The sequence below is a fragment of the Entelurus aequoreus genome, linkage group LG24 (genome assembly GCF_033978785.1).
Source record: "Entelurus aequoreus isolate RoL-2023_Sb linkage group LG24, RoL_Eaeq_v1.1, whole genome shotgun sequence".
In the NCBI taxonomy this organism is placed as follows: Eukaryota; Metazoa; Chordata; class Actinopteri; order Syngnathiformes; family Syngnathidae; genus Entelurus; species Entelurus aequoreus.
This window is the reverse complement of record NC_084754.1, coordinates 25,864,602-25,888,452: the sequence shown is the minus strand read 5'-3', so window position 1 is coordinate 25,888,452 and position 23,851 is coordinate 25,864,602. Positions and strand designations below refer to the sequence as shown.

At 38.1% G+C, this 23,851-nt stretch overlaps 1 protein-coding gene across 2 annotated transcripts; it reads left to right on the top strand.

The window, feature by feature from the left end:
- The first annotated feature begins 734 nt into the window (after window positions 1-734).
- LOC133641778 (myosin heavy chain, fast skeletal muscle-like) lies at window positions 735-13,176 on the top strand. Of its 2 annotated transcripts, XM_062035773.1 has the most exons (41): window positions 735-784; window positions 912-952; window positions 1,633-1,854; window positions 1,928-2,071; window positions 2,163-2,319; window positions 2,410-2,437; window positions 2,523-2,637; window positions 2,722-2,814; window positions 2,900-2,963; window positions 3,050-3,148; window positions 3,240-3,343; window positions 3,463-3,601; window positions 3,721-3,839; window positions 4,360-4,509; window positions 4,597-4,767; window positions 4,919-5,222; window positions 5,340-5,407; window positions 5,506-5,593; window positions 5,705-5,822; window positions 5,903-6,026; window positions 6,203-6,339; window positions 6,429-6,684; window positions 6,778-7,020; window positions 7,148-7,324; window positions 7,406-7,551; window positions 7,641-7,731; window positions 7,834-8,223; window positions 8,761-8,887; window positions 8,989-9,107; window positions 9,175-9,371; window positions 9,602-9,785; window positions 9,882-10,047; window positions 10,165-10,289; window positions 10,383-10,691; window positions 11,700-11,903; window positions 11,988-12,113; window positions 12,203-12,373; window positions 12,444-12,548; window positions 12,632-12,727; window positions 12,820-12,951; window positions 13,061-13,176. In XM_062035773.1, exons 3-41 carry the CDS (start codon window positions 1,648-1,650, stop codon window positions 13,079-13,081), a joined length of 5,814 nt encoding a protein of 1,937 aa, XP_061891757.1. In that variant the 5' UTR covers window positions 735-784; window positions 912-952; window positions 1,633-1,647; the 3' UTR covers window positions 13,082-13,176. The 2 variants fall into 2 exon arrangements, with proteins under 2 accessions (XP_061891757.1, XP_061891756.1); XM_062035772.1 differs by lacking the exons at window positions 735-784; window positions 912-952; window positions 1,633-1,854; window positions 1,928-2,071; window positions 2,163-2,319 and having other exon boundaries at window positions 2,399-2,437.
- The last annotated feature ends 10,675 nt before the right edge of the window (window positions 13,177-23,851 follow it).

The window sequence follows — 23,851 nt, the reverse complement described above, 5'->3', positions numbered from 1 at the left end:
TCCAGTGATGGTTATCTTTTCCAGCAGATGTTTAATCAAAATTATTATTTCTGTCAATTTAGGTCATACTACATGTTGGTCATTTGGGAACCTGCAATGCTAAAAATGATACAATCAATAAAACAGTTTACTTTCAGAAAAATGAAAACTTTAGGTCAGCTATTCCAAAAGTATTACATTTGCACAGAGGGACTACATAAACTTGAAACTGTTAAAGCTGGGAACAGCATTCATGAAACCGGAGTTGCCACACAGCCTGTGAAGACAGCTGTCTTGATAAAAATACAATATAATAGTGTGCCAAAGACAAATGAAAATGCAGCTGTAGTGCAGTCAAATTGACAATGTCTTCAGAGTAAAGACCACAAAGGAATGGAAGCTATTTGTACTTGCAGGTGTCCAAAACAAAAGTATAATAATAGCGGCCATAAACAACACTTTCAGTACAGACCACATTTTTCGAATTTGTTTGGAATATATTAATAACACACACTCTTTAAATTAATTACAAGTAAAAACATGAAGCTATTATTTAAAAAAAAAACATTTTTTTTTCAAACAAGAAAGCAAAAAAAAAAAAATGAACTGGTGCATATAAAATCAAAAAACTAGAATGTATCACCCCATATTTCCATTGACGTCTGCTTTCACAGTTATTCACACCACATTTGGCTTGTGTTCCCTATTTAACACTTGCCTTATATGCGAACAAGACTCAATATAAAAGGAGACCGAGAGGACACAGCAGTGTGTGGTGGTGGAGCCTTGAAGACCCCAGTTTGTGGTAAGTATAACTGTTATGCCGGGTTTAAGAATTGTATCTTCCTTGTTTAAAATATGCATTACAATATTGTTTGAATACATTTTTTTTCTGTATTACACTAAACACTAATTCTTTGTTATTTCAACAGGACTGTGACATTCAACTAATATTTAACGAATAGACAGTCAGGTATGAACACATTTCAGTTACATTTAAATTGTCGTTCTTAAGCTTCTTCCTCCAGTTGTCACCACAGCCAGTCACTCACAGGATTTTTGGTTTACTATTTATATGGGATGCAATGCTCGCATTTACAGTATCCAGGCTTGAGGTCTGTGTATTTGAGCATTATTGAACCAGCTCCTTCTGTGCAACAGGCAGCAGCATGTGCACCTGCACAATGTTTATTTTGCATTAATAATTTGAACAAATGTTAAGTTGCGCAGTACAATTATGTATTATAAGTTAGTATCCATAGAGAACTAAAAAGCAAACTCATTAACAATGAAGAAAATAACAGCACAGGTGTGAATATGAGTTTGAATATTTGTTTGACAACTGTATCTACAGTATACTTTAAGTCCCATGGTACAGGCTTATATGGTTCAACATATGTGGTAGTAAAATGTATACAAAAAAAAAGATATTCATTTATTTATATACAGTGCGTTTAAATGTAAACGTAGGTAGTATACTTGTAACTTTATTGGTTCCGAACAAATAACTGGTAAATTATATATTTGGGTTTTTACAAGGCTGAACACTGCTGATACCAGATTGCCTTTATGGAGTTCCGTTCAAGGTTTGCCCATTGGCCCCGAAAAAGCCTTAAATAATTGTCGTGTTTCTCAAATGTTTGTTTGACCCAGACCTAAACCACCACCATGAGTACCGACGCAGAAATGGCCTTATATGGCAAAGCTGCCATCTACCTCCGTAAACCAGAGAAGGAGAGAATTGAGGCTCAGAGCAAACCATTCGATGCCAAGTCAGCCTGCTATGTGGTTGATACCAAAGAACTGTACTTGAAGGGAACAATCATCAAGAAAGAAGGTGGCAAAGTCACCGTCAAAGTCCTGGACACTCAGGAGGTTGGAATCTTCTTTCAATAATTCTGCTCAAAGGATGTGATCAATTCTTACTGTGACTAATGTCAACTTTTAGGAGAAGACAGTTAAAGAAGATGACGTCACTCCGATGAACCCTCCCAAGTTCGACAAAATTGAGGACATGGCCATGATGACCCATCTCAATGAAGCCTCTGTCCTGTATAACCTCAAAGAGCGTTATGCAGCATGGATGATTTATGTACGGGAATACGCCCACTGAGATGTATAGTACTTGTATGAATAGTTTTAGGACATGTGGTTGACTGTGTTACACCTCTGATCTCTATCAGACCTACTCTGGGCTTTTTTGTGCAACTGTGAACCCCTACAAGTGGCTCCCGGTGTACGATGGGGAAGTTGTGGCTGCTTATAGAGGCAAGAAGCGTATGGAGGCTCCACCCCACATTTTCTCTGTCTCTGACAACGCATATCAATTCATGCTTACCGGTATGTACCAAGCTGAATAATATCAAGTTTCTATTTATCAAAATATTGCTGCTGCAGAAATACACAATTGTTACTTTCCTATTTCAACAGATAGAGAGAATCAGTCTGTCTTGATCACGTAAGTTTTAGATATTAATTTAAATGAGTAAATAACAAATAGAACACTTGAAAACATGTTTGAATTAGTTTGCCTTTATTTCCAGTGGAGAATCTGGTGCTGGAAAGACTGTGAACACCAAGCGTGTCATTCAGTACTTTGCCACAATCTCAGTTGGCGGAGATAAGAAAAAGGATGGTGCAGGATCAGCACAATTCAAGGTATGTAAAATTACAACAAATGTAGGATTTGTTTTAAGAGAAAAACTAATAGTTTGTTGATCTTATTCCTAAACCTAATTGCAGGGCTCACTTGAGGATCAGATTATTGCTGCCAATCCTCTTCTGGAAGCCTATGGTAATGCCAAAACTGTGAGGAATGACAACTCTTCTCGTTTTGTAAGTATAGCTACCTTTTGCTAGAGAATAACTATTTTACTCTTATCCAATGAATGTCTGTTAAACAACCATTTGTTTAAAACAGGGTAAATTCATCAGGATCCATTTTGGCACAACTGGCAAACTGGCCAGTGCTGATATTGAGACTTGTAAGTACAAACCCCCCCCCCCCCCCCAGTAAATTTATGTTGCAGTAGAAGTGTGCTCGACTGTAATTTCCATATATTATTTGCAGATCTGCTGGAGAAGTCCAGAGTGTCATTCCAACTTCCTGATGAGAGAGGCTACCACATCTTCTACCAGATGATGACCAACCACAAACCAGAACTGATTGGTATGGAGTGGAACAGTCATTTAAAAAAGCTACATCATTCAAAGTTGTCCAGTGAAAACGTTTTTTCTAATTATTACACTTGAATTTGCAGAACTGTCACTCATCACAACCAACCCCTACGACTTCCCTATGTGCAGCATGGGACAGATCACTGTGGCCAGTATTGATGACAAAGTGGAGCTGGAAGCCACCGATGTAAGTCAAAGTACCTTAGAAACAATGTAATTTAAATGAATGTCCCACTTAAGTTAGGATACGAGTTTTTTTCCCCGTAATCATATTATCGTCTTTGTGAATAACTTATTTGCACACAGAATGCCATTGATATCTTGGGCTTCAGCCATGAGGAAAAGTTGAGCATCTACAAAATGACTGGTGCCGTCCTCCATCATGGTAACCTGAAGTTCAAGCAGAAGCAACGCGAAGAGCAGGCTGAGCCTGATGGCACAGAGGGTACATAGTTACAGTCATCTCAGTCAAAATTTGCAGAGATAGTACAGGTGTAGCAAGTTACTGTGATCGGAAAACTATGGCAGGTTTATTTTAACAGTAATTTTTCCAAAACAATTTAGAAGCTGACAAAGTTGCCTACTTGTTGGGTCTGAACTCTGCTGACATGCTGAAGGCTCTGTGCTATCCCAGAGTGAAAGTCGGAAATGAGTTTGTCACCAAGGGACAGACTGTACCTCAGGTAAATATGAGCTCTTTATAGAGTTACATGTTCACTTACATGATATGTTCTTTACATTACAGCCTACGGTATGAAATAAGGACTTTGATTCAGACAATTATATGCAGCTCCTTGTTTTCAAATTTATTTTATACTAGTTGTGAAGTATTTGGATTGTGCGTAAATTGCCCAAATACAAAAAATATTACAAACTACCTCACCCAAATACTATTGAGCATTATAAATGAAAAAAGAACTGTCAAATATTTACATTTATTCTCAGCTCATTAAGATACTGTATGTTAATCTTATTGTATGTACAGAATGTGTTATGAATGTGCCACACAAGTTTTCAAGTGATTATTATTCATAAAATGATCCGTAGCTGACCTGTTTATACAATTCCATTGACATTAGTTTTAATGTATTTACATTGTGTGTCAGTTACCGAAATGTATTAATATAAAAAAAATACAATACTGTACTTCAAATAAATTAATACATTTAATACTGTTCAATTACTACATCTTTTTCCATTCAGGTCAATAACTCAGTGACAGCCCTTGCCAAGTCCATCTATGAGAGGATGTTCTTGTGGATGGTCATCCGTATCAATCAGATGTTGGACACCAAACAGTCAAGGCAGCACTTCATCGGTGTGCTGGATATTGCTGGTTTTGAAATCTTTGATGTAAGCTTCAATCGTATGAAATGAGTAAACCATATTTTCAGACAGTCATCGTGACACATTTGTTGTAATTTACTTGTCTTCCCACAGTACAATAGCATGGAGCAGCTGTGCATTAACTTCACTAATGAGAAGTTGCAACAGTTCTTCAACCACCACATGTTTGTCCTGGAGCAAGAGGAGTACAAGAAGGAGGGCATTATCTGGGAGTTCATTGACTTTGGCATGGACCTGGCTGCCTGCATTGAGCTGATTGAAAAGGTAAGTATTTGATTGAGAAGAAAAAAAAAAAAAAAGAAAAGAAAAAAAAAAAATAAAATAAAAAAAAAAATATATATATATATATATATATATATATATATATATAGTGGAATAAAGTACTTAAAATATGTATTTCTACTCATTCTTTAAGCCCATGGGTATCTTCTCCATCCTTGAAGAGGAGTGCATGTTCCCCAAGGCCACTGATACATCCTTTAAGAACAAGCTGTATGATCAGCATCTTGGCAAAAACAGAGCCTTTGAGAAGCCAAAACCCGTAAAGGGCAAGGCTGAGGCCCACTTCTCCCTGGTGCACTATGCTGGCACGGTGGACTACAACATCACTGGCTGGCTGGACAAGAACAAGGACCCACTGAATGAGTCCGTTGTGCAACTGTACCAAAAGTCTCCAGTTAAACTTCTGGCTTTCCTGTATCCTCCTGCTCCTGCCGAGGGTATGCCAATATTCATGTGTAATAAGGTTGTGTTTGCTGACAATAGAATTAACATTTTTAATACACAGCTATTACATTTAGTTCTAATGCTAAATATCCACCAACAATATTCCACAGAAGCTGGAGGCAAAAAGGCAGGCAAGAAGAAGGGTGGCTCTATGCAGACTGTGTCTTCACAGTTTAGGGTAAGGTCTAGCTTTTGATATGTGATGTATGATTTTTAATTTCAGTAAGTAAAAATGTGTTACACTTTTCTACAATATTCCCTGGTTGGGACTTTCAGGAGAACTTGGGCAAACTGATGACCAACTTGAGAAGCACTCATCCTCACTTTGTGCGCTGTCTGATTCCTAATGAGTCGAAGACACCAGGTAATGAAAGATATCAATAAAGTATTTCATGTAAGATACTTAAGTTTTAAAATGCTGATATTAAATACTGAATGATGATTAAAAAAAATTAACTATTGTATTTTACAACAGGTCTGATGGAGAACTTCCTGGTCATCCACCAGCTCAGGTGTAACGGTGTGCTGGAGGGTATCAGAATCTGCAGGAAAGGTTTCCCTAGCAGAATCCTCTATGGTGACTTTAAGCAGAGGTATATTAAACAAACGTTTAATCATAATTATACATCCTCTATGACTACTAGTAATATCCACTGACTCATTTCCTGAAAAGGTACAAGGTACTGAATGCCAGTGTCATCCCTGAGGGACAGTTCATTGACAACAAGAAGGCTGCAGAGAAGCTGCTTGGTTCAATTGATATTGACCATGACCAGTACAGATTTGGTCACACCAAGGTAAGCCGTTGAACAGATAAGGGAGTTGAAAATTCTCGATGCTACTTTATTTGTTTTTTGTTTTTTAAATATTGATTATATTCTAAAAAGGTTATAACCACAATTGTGCGTTGTTGACTTTTCATTTATTTTGTGTGGATCAACTAGTGTTGAACTGTATTTTTCAATCTTTTCAGGTGTTTTTCAAAGCAGGTCTTCTGGGTACCCTTGAGGAACTGAGAGATGAGAAGCTGGCAGCTCTGGTCACAATGACTCAGGCCCTTTGCCGTGGTTACCTCATGAGAAAGGAGTTTGTGAAGATGATGGAAAGGAGGCATGTTGAGAATTCTAAAAACATAATCGGTATCAAAATAGAATAGTAAAATAGTCACAGTGTCCATAACTAAACATTCATATCCACAGGGAGGCCATCTTTACCATCCAGTACAACGTGCGCTCATTCATGAATGTCAAACATTGGCCATGGATGAAGGTGTACTACAAAATTAAGCCTCTGCTGAAGACTGCTGAAACTGAAAAAGAGCTAGCCCAGATGAAGGAGAATTATGAGAAGATGACCACTGACTTAGCTGCTGCTCTTGCAAAGAAAAAAGAAATTGAAGAGAAGATGGTGTCTCTTCTGCAGGAGAAGAATGATCTGCAACTGCAAGTGGCCTCTGTGAGTACAAATCGACCTAAAACGTCATGTTTTTATTTGTGTCCATAGGATAGTGTGTGTTTACAACCCACATGATATCCCAATGTAAAACAGGAGTCTGAGAATCTGTCAGACGCGGAAGAGAGATGCGAGGGTCTAATCAAGAGTAAAATTCAGCTTGAAGCAAAACTCAAAGAGACAACTGAGAGGCTGGAAGACGAGGAGGAAATTAATGCTGAGCTTACTGCAAAGAAGAGAAAACTAGAAGATGAATGCTCTGAGCTCAAGAAAGATATTGATGACCTGGAGCTTACCTTGGCCAAAGTGGAGAAGGAGAAACATGCCACTGAGAACAAGGTAAGTAATCTGTATCTATCCATCTATCTGTCTGTCTGTCTGTCTGTCTGTCTGTCTGTCTCCTAAGCTATCTATCTTCATTTAACACAATCTGCCATTTGATAATAACAGTTTATTTCTCTTAAAGGTGAAGAACCTGACTGAAGAGATGGCTTCTCAGGATGAGAGCATTGCTAAACTGACCAAGGAGAAGAAAGCCCTTCAGGAAGCTCACCAGCAGACTCTTGATGACCTGCAGGCTGAGGAAGATAAGGTCAACACTTTGACCAAGGCCAAGACCAAGCTGGAGCAGCAAGTGGATGATGTAAGAGTTAATAAGTTATCTGTGTTCTAAAAAGAAGATTTGGTTTGAATGTCATAAAGACTGAATCATATTACTATACAGCTTGAAGGATCTCTGGAACAAGAGAAGAAGCTGCGTATGGACCTGGAGAGGGCCAAGAGAAAGCTTGAGGGTGACCTGAAACTGGCACAGGAATCCATCATGGACCTTGAGAATGACAAACAGCAGTCTGAGGAGAAAAATAAGAAGTACAATCTTACTGTTAATATGAATAGAAATCCTAATATGTATAAAGTTTGTAAATGTTCTAAATGTTTGTACTTTAACATATTTTCAGGAAGGACTTTGAAATTAGTCAGCTTTTGAGCAAGATCGAGGATGAGCAGTCAATGGGTGCTCAGCTTCAGAAGAAGATCAAGGAACTTCAGGTGAGTTTTTTGTGTTTATTTGAGATGCCGTTGCTGTATATATCTTCAATATTGTTCAATGTTTCAAAATGTAAAAAGTAAACCAACAACATGTCTCAATAGGCCCGCATTGAGGAACTGGAGGAGGAGATTGAGGCTGAGCGTGCTGCTCGTGCCAAAGTTGAGAAGCAGAGAGCTGATCTCTCCAGGGAACTTGAGGAGATCAGTGAAAGGCTGGAGGAGGCTGGAGGTGCCACTGCTGCTCAGATTGAGATGAGCAAGAAACGCGAGGCTGAGTTCCAGAAGCTGCGCCGTGACCTTGAGGAGTCCACCTTGCAGCATGAGGCCACTGCTGCCGCTCTGCGAAAGAAGCAGGCTGACAGTGTTGCTGAGCTGGGTGAGCAGATTGACAACCTCCAGCGTGTCAAGCAGAAGCTTGAGAAGGAAAAGAGTGAATACAAGATGGAGATTGATGATCTCTCCAGCAACATGGAGGCCGTTGCTAAAGCAAAGGTGCATAAACATGTTACATTGTCTTTATTTAGTATCACACACACACACACACACACACACATGCATATACAGGTGCATCTCAATAAATGTTAACATATTTTAAAAGTTAATTCCTTTCAGTAATTCAATTTGAAAAAAGTACATCTATTATATTCTCTAGATACACAATACACAGTTAAATATTTCATATGGTTATTTGTTTAAATCCCTAATAATTTTATGATTATAAATTACAGCTCATAAAAAACCCAAATTCAAATTAAATGTATTTATGTAATCAAATGTTTGTCATTTTCAAAAAATAAATTGTCAATTACTGTTCTGCGCTCTAATCAGTAAATAAACTGCACAAACTTCCTAAACCTTTTAATTGCTCTCAAGGTCTAAAATCAGCTATCTTTCGCACAATATTTACATTTATTAAAATGCACCTGAATATGTATGTATAATACCGAAATTAAATAAATACACATTCCAAGATCTAAAACAGATATATTAAAATCTACCAATTGGTGTTAATAATGCTTTCCAAAAAAGGGAAATCTTGAAAAAATGTGCCGCACTCTTGAGGACCAACTTAGTGAAATAAAGACCAAGAATGATGAGAATCTCCGCCAGAACAATGACCTGAGTGCACAGAAAGCTCGTCTTTTGACAGAAAACGGTAGGCATGTGAAACAAAATTGTAGTTTTTAGGTGTGAGACAAAACACACCTAAAAAGCTAAACATTGATCTCCAATACTAAACATTGATTTCCAAACAAGGTGAGTTTGGCCGTCAAATTGAAGAGAAGGAAGCTCTTGTCTCACAGCTGACCAGAGGAAAACAGGCTTACACCCAGCAGATAGAGGAACTGAAGAGGCAGATTGAAGAGGAGGTCAAGGTAAGAAATATTATTTACCAAACATTGCCTTGAGGTAAAAATCAATTCATACATTGTATTTTACCAGGCAAAGAATGCTCTTGCCCATGGACTACAATCAGCACGCCATGACTGTGATCTGCTGAGGGAGCAGTTTGAGGAAGAGCAGGAGGCTAAGGCTGAGCTGCAGCGTGGCATGTCCAAGGCCAACAGTGAGGTGGCTCAGTGGAGAAGTAAATATGAAACTGATGCCATCCAGCGAACTGAGGAGCTTGAGGAGGCTAAGTGAGAACAATTTTAAAAAAACTGAAATTCCATGACCACAAGGTCTAGACTGCATCCTTCCTATAAGTTTTATATTCCAATTTAATTGAAAAACAAATGTATTTGCAGCCGTTTTCAGCTGGTCAACATTGTCATAATATACATATTAGAGATTTTATTGGATGTAGATTGTTATCCAAAAATGCATTTAGGAATTGAAAATGCTCATTGAGAAACATGTTTGTAATCAGGAAAAAGTTGGCACAGCGCCTTCAGGAAGCTGAGGAACAGATTGAGGCTGTGAACTCCAAGTGTGCTTCTCTGGAGAAAACCAAACAGAGGCTCCAGAGTGAGGTGGAGGACCTCATGATTGATGTGGAGAGGGCTAATGGGCTTGCTGCCAACCTTGACAAAAAGCAGAGGAACTTTGACAAGGTACAACTTCATATTTTGTGCTATCAAGACATACCAAAAGTCAGATAAATACTATATGTAGTGATCAAAATATATTGTAAAAAATGGCTGAACTAGGTGTTGGCAGAGTGGAAGCAGAAGTTTGAGGAGGGACAAGCAGAGCTCGAGGGAGCTCAGAAAGAGGCTCGTTCTCTTGGCACTGAGCTGTTCAAGATGAAGAACTCTTATGAGGAAGCTCTGGATCACCTGGAGACCATGAAGCGTGAAAACAAGAACCTGCAGCGTAAGTTGTTCACATAATTTGTCAACTTGCAGTGTATGATATTATATGATTTACAGTATGCGGTGAAATACAAACAATGTCCATCCTAATTGTTAACCTTTCTTTATCTTTCTGCAGAGGAGATTTCCGATCTGACCGAACAGATTGGTGAGACTGGGAAGAGTATCCATGAGCTCGAGAAAGCCAAGAAACAAGTGGAGACAGAGAAGTCTGAGATTCAGACAGCTCTTGAAGAGGCTGAGGTGAATGAAACTTATATACTGGGACTCTAGATGATGTACATCAATTCTTATACCTCAGTACAAAGACTAATATATCATTTTTAATGGCAATAGGGAACTCTGGAACATGAAGAGTCCAAGATCCTGCGTGTCCAGTTGGAACTCAACCAGATTAAGGGAGAAGTGGACAGGAAGCTGGCCGAGAAAGATGAGGAAATGGAGCAGATTAAGAGGAACAGCCAAAGGGTGATTGAGTCCATGCAGAGCACTCTGGATTCTGAGGTCAGGAGCAGAAATGATGCCCTGAGAATCAAGAAGAAGATGGAAGGAGACTTGAATGAGATGGAGATTCAGCTGAGCCACGCCAATCGTCAGGCTGCTGAGTCTCAGAAGCAGCTGAGAATCGTACAGGCACAGCTGAAGGTACTTTATTGTGATGATCTATACCACACACTAGCTATGTGCACATGGACACATTTTAACCGGATTGAAAGCCTAACCGGAATAAAAATGCTTCATGTAAACACGCCATTCTGAACATTCTGACTCGATCACACACATCAAAATTTCATGCGGATTGAGACGGGTGGTGTATGCTGAAAGTCATTCGGATTGTAGCGCATGAAAACACATCTTCCGAAATTTGGGTTAGAATTATCTTTACTGCGCATGTTTTCAATGTCAGATATACTTTGGTGGTGGAGCGGCGACTAAATTAAATAGTCTCGGAATGAAGCGATTGTCATGCTGCTGTCTCCCCCCATTCAACATGTACAGATGTAGCGTTGTATGCTGTTGAGTTTGTTGCTTTAAAACGAGACTAGCAAAAATCCAAGTATGTTCTTGAGTGTGATGTGTAACAATAAAAGAAGGGATCCAGTTGTCGTCTTAACGATATGTTTTATTCACAACGTTACAGCTACTCCAAGTGCTAACTGCTAGCCTCAAACACATACACAGAATGTCATAACATAAAGACGGGCCTCAAACTGTATATAATCACAACATAAAAAGAACAGAACAGCTCCATTTCAAAAAGAGAGGTACAACATAAGTTGTGAACAGAAGAAAAACATGATGAATAAATACCTTGATAACGTTGGACAAGTAGAAATGCACATAGCCATGCTTAATCAGCACCTGCAGTGAGCCAACTTGTCCAAAAGATGGCGCCATAGCACAAATAATAACACCTTTCTGTTCATGTTAGGTTCTGCGCATTTCAAAGTAAAGTATTCCGATTTAAGGTGTGACGCATGAAAATGCATGTCATAATCAGATCATTTTTTCAGGGTCCATGTACACAAGAACATTCTCATTTGAATGCTGACCAGATTAAATAAATGTTGTCCATGTACACCTGGCTACTGTGGTGACTGGTCTTTCATGTTTCCTTTCATTCACCTATTATGTTAATATGTTGTTAACCAGGATGCACAGCTGCACCTTGATGATGCCGTCAGAGCCCAGGATGATCTAAAAGAACAAGCCTCTATGGTGGACCGCAGGAATGGCCTCATGATGGCTGAAATTGAGGAACTTAGGGCTGCTCTAGAACAAACAGAAAGAGGCCGTAAAGTTGCTGAGCAGGAGCTGGTGGATGCATCTGAGCGTGTTGGACTCCTGCACTCTCAGGTAAACAGTTAGTTTGAAGAGTAAAGTTTTAGTTTGGATGTCTTGAGGCTGTTCACTCACAAGAAAAGTATTTTGATATCTTAGAACACAAGCCTGCTGAACACTAAGAAGAAGCTTGAGTCTGATCTGGTCCAGATCCAGGGTGAAGTGGATGACACAGTTCAGGAAGCAAGAAATGCGGAAGAGAAAGCTAAGAAGGCCATTACTGATGTACTTTTCCCTTCTTTTCACTTAATAACATTTAGTCAAATGTGCAACTAGATACACTTTTCAAAAACAAACAATGGTGTCCCTTCTAGGCCGCAATGATGGCTGAGGAGCTGAAAAAGGAACAGGACACCAGCGCTCATCTGGAGAGGATGAAAAAGAATCTGGAAGTTGCTGTCAAGGACCTTCAGCACCGTCTGGATGAGGCTGAGAATCTGGCCATGAAGGGTGGCAAGAAGCAGCTTCAGAAACTTGAGTCCAGAGTAAGATAGTTATGTCGAGAAAAAAGCTATCAAAGCGTATGCCTGTTGCATAACACATTGATTTGTCCAGGTGCGTGAGCTTGAGATAGAGGTTGAGGCAGAGCAGAGACGCGGTGCTGATGCTGTTAAGGGTGTCCGCAAATATGAGAGGCGGGTGAAGGAGCTCACTTACCAGGTGAATATAATTTAATAGGTGTCGATCAAAAATACGGCCTTAATTTGAAATATACTCACATTTGCAAACGTCCTAAATTGCAGACTGAGGAGGACAAGAAGAATGTCAGCAGGCTGCAAGATCTGGTTGATAAGTTGCAGCTGAAGGTGAAGGCCTACAAGAGGCAGGCTGAGGAAGCGGTAAGGATGAAAAATAAAACCCCAAGGGCAAAAAGTTGTACTCTCTACCTTTATGGGTTTTTTTTTTACCTTTACATGGTATCTCTTTCCAGGAGGAGCAGGCCAATGTTCACTTGTCTAAGTGCAGGAAAATCCAGCATGAGCTGGAGGAGGCCGAGGAACGTGCTGACATTGCAGAGTCTCAGGTCAACAAAATGAGAGCCAAAAGCCGTGACTCTGGCAAGGTAAAAAATGAATGGGTCAATCAGATGCTTCATTATCATTTCGTATTTCTTTCTGGAGTGACTTTTCTAAAGTGATTTAGGGAAAATAATGGTTGTTATTTTCTTACAGGGGAAGGATGCAGCTGAATAAAGTATATAATGATTGATGGGATGTTTCAACTCATATAATATGATTTGAAATATACCGAAATAAAATGTCTGTAATTAAAATATCTTTGATAGTTATTTGTGTCTGTCAATGTATTCTTTAGAATATAAATCTTTCTCAGCCTAAAACATCAATGCAATATACTTTATGAATTAAAACACACGAGTGGTGTTTTAATTTATAGAGTATATTATTTAAAATATTATTTCACATGGATCTAATTCAAAGTTTTTACAAACCAACTGGCTATTTAGGCAACAAAATCATTTAGTTGGGTTATAAAGGGAATTTTGAGAATTGTGTCAACTGCATTTACTGTTTTGTTTATTGTTTTACTGTGGCTCCCCATTCAACTTTACTGTATAGCTAAGACTACTTTCCCTGGGGTCCACATTACACACATACAGTAAATAAAAACATACAGTAAAGCATAACACAGTTTTGGTACATTTACTTTAGACATTGACAACATGTTATATAAACATGCAATTAATGATACAACAAGACATTTTGCATTAAAATGTGGTCATCAGTTAAAAGTATGACATATATTTTACCTGTTTTAACATTAAGAAGACAATTTTTAACATTGCTTTTAAAATATTATATTATATATGATATATTATATTATATTGACTTTATAAATGATACATAAATAAGTAAATGAAAGTTAAATAATTCTGAGGTAAAATGGCACTGTGACGTTTGCTTATTAATACAGTAGTAGAAAGACACCTGCATTTTGTTTTCATACTGGTTGTAATTTGGCAGCCTACTGCAAAGCGAGCTGCTCTATTCTGGATTGTAGCTTTTTTTTTTTTAGCTTTTTTGATGCATTTTACCAGGTATTGGAGCAATAGTCTGAGACAACTGACTCAAGACTTTAAAACCACTTTAAGGTACTAGTTTATTTAAAACATGCATCGAGTTATTATAAAAACAAAACAATTAGTTGTTATGCTGGTTAAAAAACAAGAAAATTATCTTACACCAAGTCATGTTTTCCTTTTTCCTTTCAGCACATATTTGTCTATTTCCTAGCCAAAAAAATATTATTATTTATTTTACTAAACAAACTGCAGTTGTATTAGCCACCAGATGAGACCAAACCAATTAGAGCGCACTGTTCAGTATCGTGGCAACCGATTGGCTCAGCCTCAGGCAGCATTATTACATTGAATGAAACAAGTGTAAAAGTGACTGTGGGTGTTATTTCAAGTCCAGCGAGCCTTCATAATGTTAAAAAACGTATTTAGAAAGTTGTAAACAGTGATGAAAACATTACATTTATAAGTAATGATTCCTACTTTGCCGAAATTAATTTACCAGACTATTATTTATCAGGCTGATGAATTAATCAAAAGCTATTAACAAGGGTTTACCACAATACCATTTTTTTAAGAAAAAAACCCCCAAAAAACCTGTATTGCTTTGAAAATGGAAAACCAAAGCTCTGAACCCCGACCCTGAACCAGCTGTGAAACAGCTGCAGTGGAAAAAGGGCCTTATAGTTTATGCCTCTCAGCTTACCAGCATCTCGGAATGGAGAGCGGCAAGAATGTAGCGCCGATCCTTAGTACAGGAGCAGGGGTTATGCTCATCTTCAGTGGAAACACCAACATGTTCTACTAAAAAAGGAGGTTGTGCAATTAGGAGCGCGGTTTGGAGTCTTTTTTGCACCTAAAGAACAAGTGTGAGAGTGCGTCCGAAAATCGGAACATTTAGAGATCAGTTGGCATCTTAAGTTCAGTTTCTTGTCCGACGGGTTCCTGTGATCAGTCTAACCCAGCAATGGCATCTTGGCCCCCTTTAACCAGTGCCACCACTCCTACAGTAAGTTCCTCATTGCCGATATCATAATTCCTCTAAGAATGGGAGATGGGGCGGTAGAAGAAGGTTTAGGGGTGAAGATTCTAGTTGGTGGCCTCTCCCCTCTCACTTTCTGTGCTCCTCTGCCCTGCCACTCCACAAAAAAAGGGGTTGTGGAGTGATTATTATTATTATCTATTGATGATAGTCATACGTGAATGAGCTCAGCTCCTGTTCTCCTCCATGTGTAAAGTGAGAAACACAGCTGATGCTCCAGAAGGAAGGAACCCCAAAGATAGCAAATGGTAAAAAAAAGAGTGCACATTTAACTTTATAAATAACCAGGACCTTCATGATGCATTTCAGGCTAACTAGCTAACTAAGTAGCAGCATTGTTTTAGAGCGGGAATGTAACTTTTGGCTGCAAAACAACAAATGTACGACATGCACAGAGGTTGTCTATAGTAGACAAGTTTTTATTTGTCAAACACAGACCTTGTGTAAAGTGGAGCTAATACATTTTACGACAAGCAGTGATGAATACTTACTTTCTTGAAAAAGTTGATGTCCATTTGAATCCGTTCACGTTCTTGTTCTGCAGCGCTGTGTGCTTCAAAGCTGCAGACCTGCAAGGTCGGAGAGAAAATGTGGACTACATTTTGAGTGATGTGGGCATTTTCTATATGAACAATTGTGGAATGGATTGGATACCGACGCACTAAGGGGGCTCTCTACCTTACGCTATGAAGTGAGGGGAAAGTGAGTGAATAATGACAGGTTATATGATTATATATTTAAACTCATATTGGGGACACTTTATAATGAATATGTCGGCATGTATTTGTAAAAAAAAAAGAAGAAAAAATAAATAAATAAAATATAACACCAAATTATTTAGGGGGGCTTAAGAATATTTTAGGGGGGCTAGAGCCCCCCTAAAATAGGCCTAACAATGCCAATGTTCACCAGTAAAAATTGGCAAAACCATAGAACCTTTTGCATGAAGACCTTTGCAAGGGCCGTCATATTGTCATGTAGCAGAAACCTTGGCGGGGTTCATCTGGAAGTGGTTTTGTGCTATGAAGAAATTCAAAGAATGAAACACAGGCATGAAATTAGCATGTTTTCGCTTTAATGTGCAGCGAGTTGTCGGGCAGTCGGCGTAAGAAAGCCCAGACGTGAATGATATACTCCTCTGATGTTTGGAGAAGATGAGGATGGTCCATGTACGAATGATCCATGTACGAAACAGGACGCTTGCACATTCGGCACTATTTTTATTTATTTTGTATCTATTAGTGTTGTACGGTATACCGGTATTAGTATACTACCGCTATACTAATGAATCATTTTTGGTACTAAACCGCCTCTGAAACGTACCGGTCCGCCACCCCTCCCACGCCCGTGTCAAAGTCACGTCGTGACATTGCTGGTTTACGAGCAGAGGAGCATGTTCGGTCGCACACAATCACAGAGTACTTAGGAGCAGACCGTGTGTAGACAGAAAATGTGGAACAGACGCATTTTGGCTTAAAAACTAACGATGAAGGTGAAGTTATAACACTGAAATGCCCTCAGGAAGAGGTGTTTTAAGACATGGCTAGCTAGCTAGCGGCTAACATCCATCCGCCGTCGGCAGGGTTTTAGCTACTTCTAAATCACTAATCCTCGTCTCCATGGCGACAAATAAAGTAAGTTTCTTACAAGTATCATCCCTGCAGGACGAGGAATAGCTAAATATGCTTCACTACATACTGTAGCTCAGCGGCGTCACAATGTAAACAAACACCATTGGTGGATCTACACCTAACATCCACTGTAATGATATCAAGTACAGGCACCTATCTAGTCGATACTACTATGATTACGTCGATATTTTTCGGCATCACAACATCTTCTTTCATTTCATTTATAGACTCAGGAAATATGTCCCTGGACACATGAGGACTTTGAATATGACCAATGTATGATCCTGTAACTACTTGGTATCGGATTGATACCCAAATGTGTGGTATCATCCAAAACTAATGTAAAGTATCAAACAACAGAAGAATAAGTGATTATTACATTTGAACAGAAGTGTAGATGGAACATGTTAAAAGAGAAAGTAAGCAGATATTAACAGTAAATGAACAAGTAGATTAATAATTCATTTTCTACCACTTGTCCTTAATAATTTTGACAAAATATTAGAATGAGAAATGACAATATGTTACTGCATATGTCAGCAGACTAATTAGGAGCCTTAGTTCGTTTACTTACTGCTAAAAGACAAGTTGTCTAGTATGTGCACTATTTTATTTAAGGACTTAACTGCAATAAGAAACATATGTTTAATGGACCCTAAGATTTTTTGTTAAAATAAAGCCAATAATGCAATTGTTTTGTGGTCCCCTTCTATATATATGTATATATACATTACATGTATATGTATATATATACGTACAGTCGAGGTCAAAAGTTTACATACACTTGTAAAGAACATAATGTCATGGCTGTCTTAAATTTCCAATAATTTCTACAACTCTTATTTTTTTGTGATAGAGTGATTGGAGCACATACTTGTTTGTCACAAAAAACTTTCATGAAGTTTGGTTGTTTTTTGAATTTTTTATGGGTCTACTGAAAATGAGACCAAATCTGCTGGGTCAAAAGTATACATACAGCAATGTTAATATTTGGTTACATGTCCCTTGGCAAGTTTCACTGCAATAAGGCACTTTTGGTAGCCATCCATAAGCTTCTGGCAAGCTTCTGGTTGAGTTTTTGACCACTCCTCTTGACACAATTGGTGCCGTTCAGCTAAATTTGTTGGTTTTCTGACATGGACTTGTTTCTTAAGCATTGTCCACATGTTTAAGTCAGGACTTTGGGAAGGTCATTCTAAAACCTTAATTCTAGCCTGATTTAGCCATTCCTTTACCACTTTTGATGTGTGTTTGGGGTCATTGTCCTGTTGGAACACCCAACTGCGCCCAAGAACCAACCTCCAGGCTGATGATTTTAGGTTGTCCTGAAGAATATGGATGTAATCCTCCTTTTTCATTGTCCCATTTAAAGCACCAGTTCCATTGGCAGCAAAACAGGCCCAGAGCATAATACTACCACCACCATGCTTGACGGTAAGGATGGTGTTCCTGGGATTAAAGGCTTCACCATTTCTCCTCCAAACATATTGCTGGGTATTATGGCCAAACAGCTCAATTTTTGTTTCATCTGACCACAGAACTTTCCTACAGAAGGTCTTATATGTGTTCATGTGATGTCAGATGAAACAAAAATGTAGCTGTTTGGCCACAATATCCAGTATGTCTGTAGGAAAAAAGGTATGACCTTTAATACCAGGAACACCATTCCTACCGTCGAGCATGGTGGTGGTAGTATTATGCTCTGGTCCTGTTTTGCTGCCAATGGAACTGGTGCTTTACAGAGAGTAAATGGGACAATGAAAAAGGAGGATTACCTCCAAATTCTTCAGGACAACGTAAAATCATCAGCCCGGAGGTTGGGTCTTGGGCGCAGTTGGGTGTTCCAACAGGACAATGACCCCAAACACACGTCAAAAGTGGTAAAGGAATGGCTAAATCAGGCTAGAATTAAGGTTTTAGAATGGCCTTCCCAAAGTCTTGACTTAAACATGTGGACAATGCTGAAGAAACAAGTCCATGTCCGAAAACCAACAAATTTAGCTGAACTGCACCAATTTTGTCAAGAGGAGTGGTCAAAAATTCAACCAGAAGTGTGCCAGAAGCTTGTGGATGGCTACCAAAAGCGCCTTATTGCAGTGAAACTTGCCAAGGGACAACTAACCAAATATTAACATTTCTGTATGTATACTTTTGACCCAGCAGATTTGGTCAACTTTTCAGTAGACCCATGACAAATTCATAAAAGAACCAAACTTCATGAATGTTTTTTGTGACCAACAAGTATGTGCTCCAATCACTCTATCACAAAAAAATAAGAGTTATAGAAATGATTGGAAACTCAAGACAGCCATGACATTATAAGTGTATGTAAACTTTTATATACAAAACAGTATCAGCATTGGTCTGACCAATAGTGTCCCTCTAACTACTTGGTATTCGATCAATGCTCAAATTTCTAGTATTACCCAAAACGTACGTGAAGTATCAAACAACAGAAAAACAAGTAATTATTACGTTTTAATATTAGTATATATAGAACCATGTTCCAGCGGAAAGTAACCAACTATTAACAACAGTAAATTAGCTTGTTGTTTAATATCAGTTTTGAAAAAATAATACAAGCGGAAATGACGTAACATGTTACTACGTATGTCAGCTGCTAAATGAGGTATAAACACACACACACACACACACACACACACACACACACACACACACACACACACACACACACACACACACACACACACACACACACACACACACACACACACACACACGCGCACACATATACAGTATATATATATATATGCTGCAATATATATCACAATGTAGATCAAGATTTTAGGCCATATCGGCCATCCCTAATTCAGACTTGTATTCGCAAATACTCAATATATACATACTCAAATGAACTTGCCAAGCCTAGGTTTTTAACGGCCCCTCCCCTACATGCCTTGAAAGGTTGACTGGCAGGAACATGTGAAAGATCTGCACTGATGAGCAGTTTCTGCACCTGTGCCTGTCTTTTAGATTTATTATCTGTTTGAAACTATTTTGCTTGTAATCTTATTTTTTTATTATGATTGTCACATGGCAATTTTAGTCAAAAAGGTGCTCCTAATATCCTATTATGCTATGTCATGTCCCATTTATTTGCATTTACTTACTGGTTTCAAGAAAGATTTGGACCATTAAGTCCAAGTGTGCAATTAATTTTCCCAGCTTACTTTTCAGACCTCAGTCTTTTTTTGGCCTCGTTTATAGCTTAATCATATACTTGAGGACAAAATAATTAACCCCCTTATTGAAATCAAATACAACCCCTTTCTTTTCAATGAAATGGGTCATGAGCCAGACTGTTCATAGTTTGTGTGTGTTCACTAGAACAAAGTTACGATCTACCAAACTAACATTTTAGTGAGATAACATATTATTGAGATTTTTATTTTGATGATGCGATGAGGTGGCGACTTGTCCAGGGTGTACACCGCCTTCCGCCCGAATGCAGCTGAGATCACCCTGCAACCCCAAAATGGACAAGCGGTAGAAAATGGATGGATGGATGATACTATTATCAAGTGCTGAGCAAATACATGAAGAGCATTTAAGTAAAGTATTTAAAACATGTATGCGTATGACATTCTGACAATAAAATTGAAAGTGGGCCAAAACATCGGATTATTTTTTTCATTTAGATGATGCAAGAAAGTAATTTACTGTCATTCATCGGGATTAATCAAAATTAAAGAGTGTGATTAATCTAAATTTTCAAAATTAATCATTAGACCACACTGTTTGTTTTTATTGATCGGATGATGTCTTACTAACAGATAAGCATGACCATGTATTAAATCACTCAACTCAAATCAAAAATGTGTTTGATTGTACAAACCCCGTTTCCATATGAGTTGGGAAATTGTGTTAGATGTAAATATAAACGGAATACAATGATTTGCAAATCATTTTCAACCTATATTCAATTGAATGCACTACAAAGACAAGATATTTGATGTTCAAACTCATAAACTTAATTTTTTTTTTGCAAATAATAATTAACTTAGAATTTCATGGCTGCAAAACATGCCAAAGTAGTTGGGAAAGGGCATGTTCACCACTGTGTTACATGGCCTTTCCTTTTAACAACACTCAGTAAACGTTTGGGAACTGAGGAGACACATTTTTTAAGCTTCTCAGGTGGAATTCTTTCCCATTCTTGCTTGATGTACAGCTTAAGTTGTTCAACAGTCTTTTAGGCTTCATAATGCGCCACACATTTTCATTGGGAGACAGGTCTGGACTACAGGCAGGCCAGTCTAGTACCTGCACTCTTTTACTATGAAGCCACGTTGATGTAACACGTGGCTTGGCATTGTCTTGCTGAAATAAGCAGGGGCGTTCATGGTAACGTTGCTTGGATGGCAACATATGTTGCTCCAAAACCTGTATGTACCTTTCAGCATTAATGGCGTCTTCACAGATGTGTAAGTTACCCATGTCTTGGGCACTAATACACCCCCATACATCACAGATGCTGGCTTTTCAACTTTGCGCCTATAACAATCCGGATGGTTCTTTTCCTCTTTGGTCCGGAGGACACGACGTCCACAGTTTCCAAAAACAATTTGAAATGTGGACTCGTCAAACCACAGAACACTTTTCCACTTTGTATCAGTCCATCTTAGATGAGCTCAGGCCCAGCGAAGCCAACGGCGTTTCTGGGTGTTGTTGATAAACGATTTTCGCCTTGCATAGGAGAGTTTTAACTTGCAGTTACAGATGTAGCGACCAACTGTAGTTACTGACAGTGGGTTTCTGAAGTGTTCCTGAGCCCATGTGGTGATATCCTTTACACACTGATGTCGCTTGTTGATGCAGTACAGCCTGAGGGATCGAAGGTCACGGGCTTAGCTGCTTACGTGCAGTGACTTCTCCAGATTCTCGGAACCCTTTGATGATATTACGGACCGTAGATGGTGAAATCCCTAAATTCCTTGCAATAGCTGGTTGAGAAAGGTTTTTCTTAAACTGTTCAACAATTTGCTCACGCATTTGTTGACAAAGTGGTGACCCTCGCCCCATCCTTGTTTGTGAATGACTGAGCATTTCATGGAATCTACTTTTATACTCAATCATGGCACCCACCTGTTCCCAATATGCATGTTCACCTGTGGGATGTTCCAAATAAGTGTTTGATGAGCATTCCTCAATTTTATCAGTATTTATTGCCACCTTTCCCAACTTCTTTGTCACGTGTTGCTGGCATCAAATTCTAAAGTTAATGATTATTTGCAAAATAAAAAAATGTTTATCAGTTTGAACATCAAATATGTTGTCTTTGTAGCATATTCAACTGAATATGGGTTGAAAATGATTCGCAAATCATTGTATTCCGTTTATATTTACATCTAACATAATTTCCCAACTCATATGGAAACAGGGTTTGTACATTAGTGCTACAATATTCTTGAAAAGTGCAAAATTTAGATTTTGAAAAAAAGGAGGCCCATTGTTCCTCATACCACATTGGTTAAACTTGCCAAAATGCACCGTCAAAAAAGGTGTCTTTTTCCTGCCAATTACATTTTAACATATTTTAATACGACAAATATTGAATTACAAATATATTCGATCTAGTGTTTTCACCAGTCGTTAGTTAGTCACCTGCTTTATACAATGTGTTTGTGGTGTAACGGCGTTTGAAGCATCTGCCACAAAGAGAGGAGACTGACAAGCTCAAGATACTCTAATAAACTGCAGCTGAGCCTGGAAACCTCAAGGCTGCAGTCGATGACTAACTGTTGGCAAAATAAGCCGTTCCAACTGTGTGATTTATTTTAAAAGTTGGTAAGCATGTAAAAATCCTGCAAAAAAGTTAAGTAATATCAAATATTAGGTTAAATAAGTTATTTGAAGTGTTAAGCATACAACAACTTTAAGTTACTTAATTCCCATGTGTATGTCAATTACAAAACTGTATTATTTACATACTACATGAAGCACAGCATTGATACTGCCTACAAAAAAAAGATGTCTTTACGTCATCGGTAAAAGAAAATGTAACTTAAACGATAATGAGAATTAGGTAAAAATACTCAATTTGTTATATATAGTATTTTATTTTTCATTTTATTTTCACTTAAAATTTAAACAGTAGAAATCACTTAAAGCCTAACAGATCAAACAGTACAGTATGAGGTGGGGTTTTTTTAACCTACAAATATATTCAGTGTACTGTGAACTTTGTCAGTATTGAATTTATAGATCATAGCCAATTTATATCATGTTTCCCTAAGAACGCTGAATTTCTATTTAAGATTAATTTCAAACCAGTCCCTTGTGATTATGTTGCAATTTAACCATGCTGGGAATAATTAGCCTGTTTTTGGACACAGGGCAAAAATACTTTGTTGAAAGTTTAATTAAACTATTGACAATTTGATTAATTGGTAATCAAGTACCTATTGCATGTGCAAAGTAAGTTCGGCAATATAGAATTTTTTTTAATCATAACTCAATATCGTGTTAGACAGTAAAGACATGCAGTGCCTAACATTCTTGAGCGACAAGCCAGACATGGAACAACAGCTGCATGTTGTCGTTTATAGCTTAGGATCACAAGAGTCAAATGACTCAATGAATGAAATAACAAATTAATATCACTAACACTACATTAAGTTGAGGAATTTAACAAGTAATATCTGTCTGACACATAATAAACACATAATTACTAAAGGTATATATGGACAAACAGTGTGGAGATAACCCAGGAGTTCCTGCTTAAGGTAAATATCTTCATAAAGCCAAGATATATATGTAAATATTTTATATATTAATTGAACCTTGATATTTATAGAATATAATATTTTGGGATCATTGTACCTCATTTGTATGTGTCTATCGGATGCCCTGTGTACTTTAATACAGTGATTAGTAAACCACTTATATTATTAACTATGATGCTAAAACATTTTGTAATCATACTTAATAAGGCATGACATATATTAAAACAACAAAACTAAGTGGTTTAAATTGTTGAAACCCCGAAACGCCACAAAAATATACACTTCCAACATGTTTTAACTGAAGCCACTACCTGCTGTGGGCCATACCACATTTGGCATGTACACCATATTTAACCTTTGCTGTGCAAGCAAACCTCATCCAATATAAGGAGGGTTTGAAGAGAGAAACAGTGTGGCGACAACCCAGGAGTTCCTGCTTAAGGTAAAGATCTTCATATTTATATTCACTTGGTTTTCTTTAATGTGTAAAGTGTCTTGAGATAACTTGT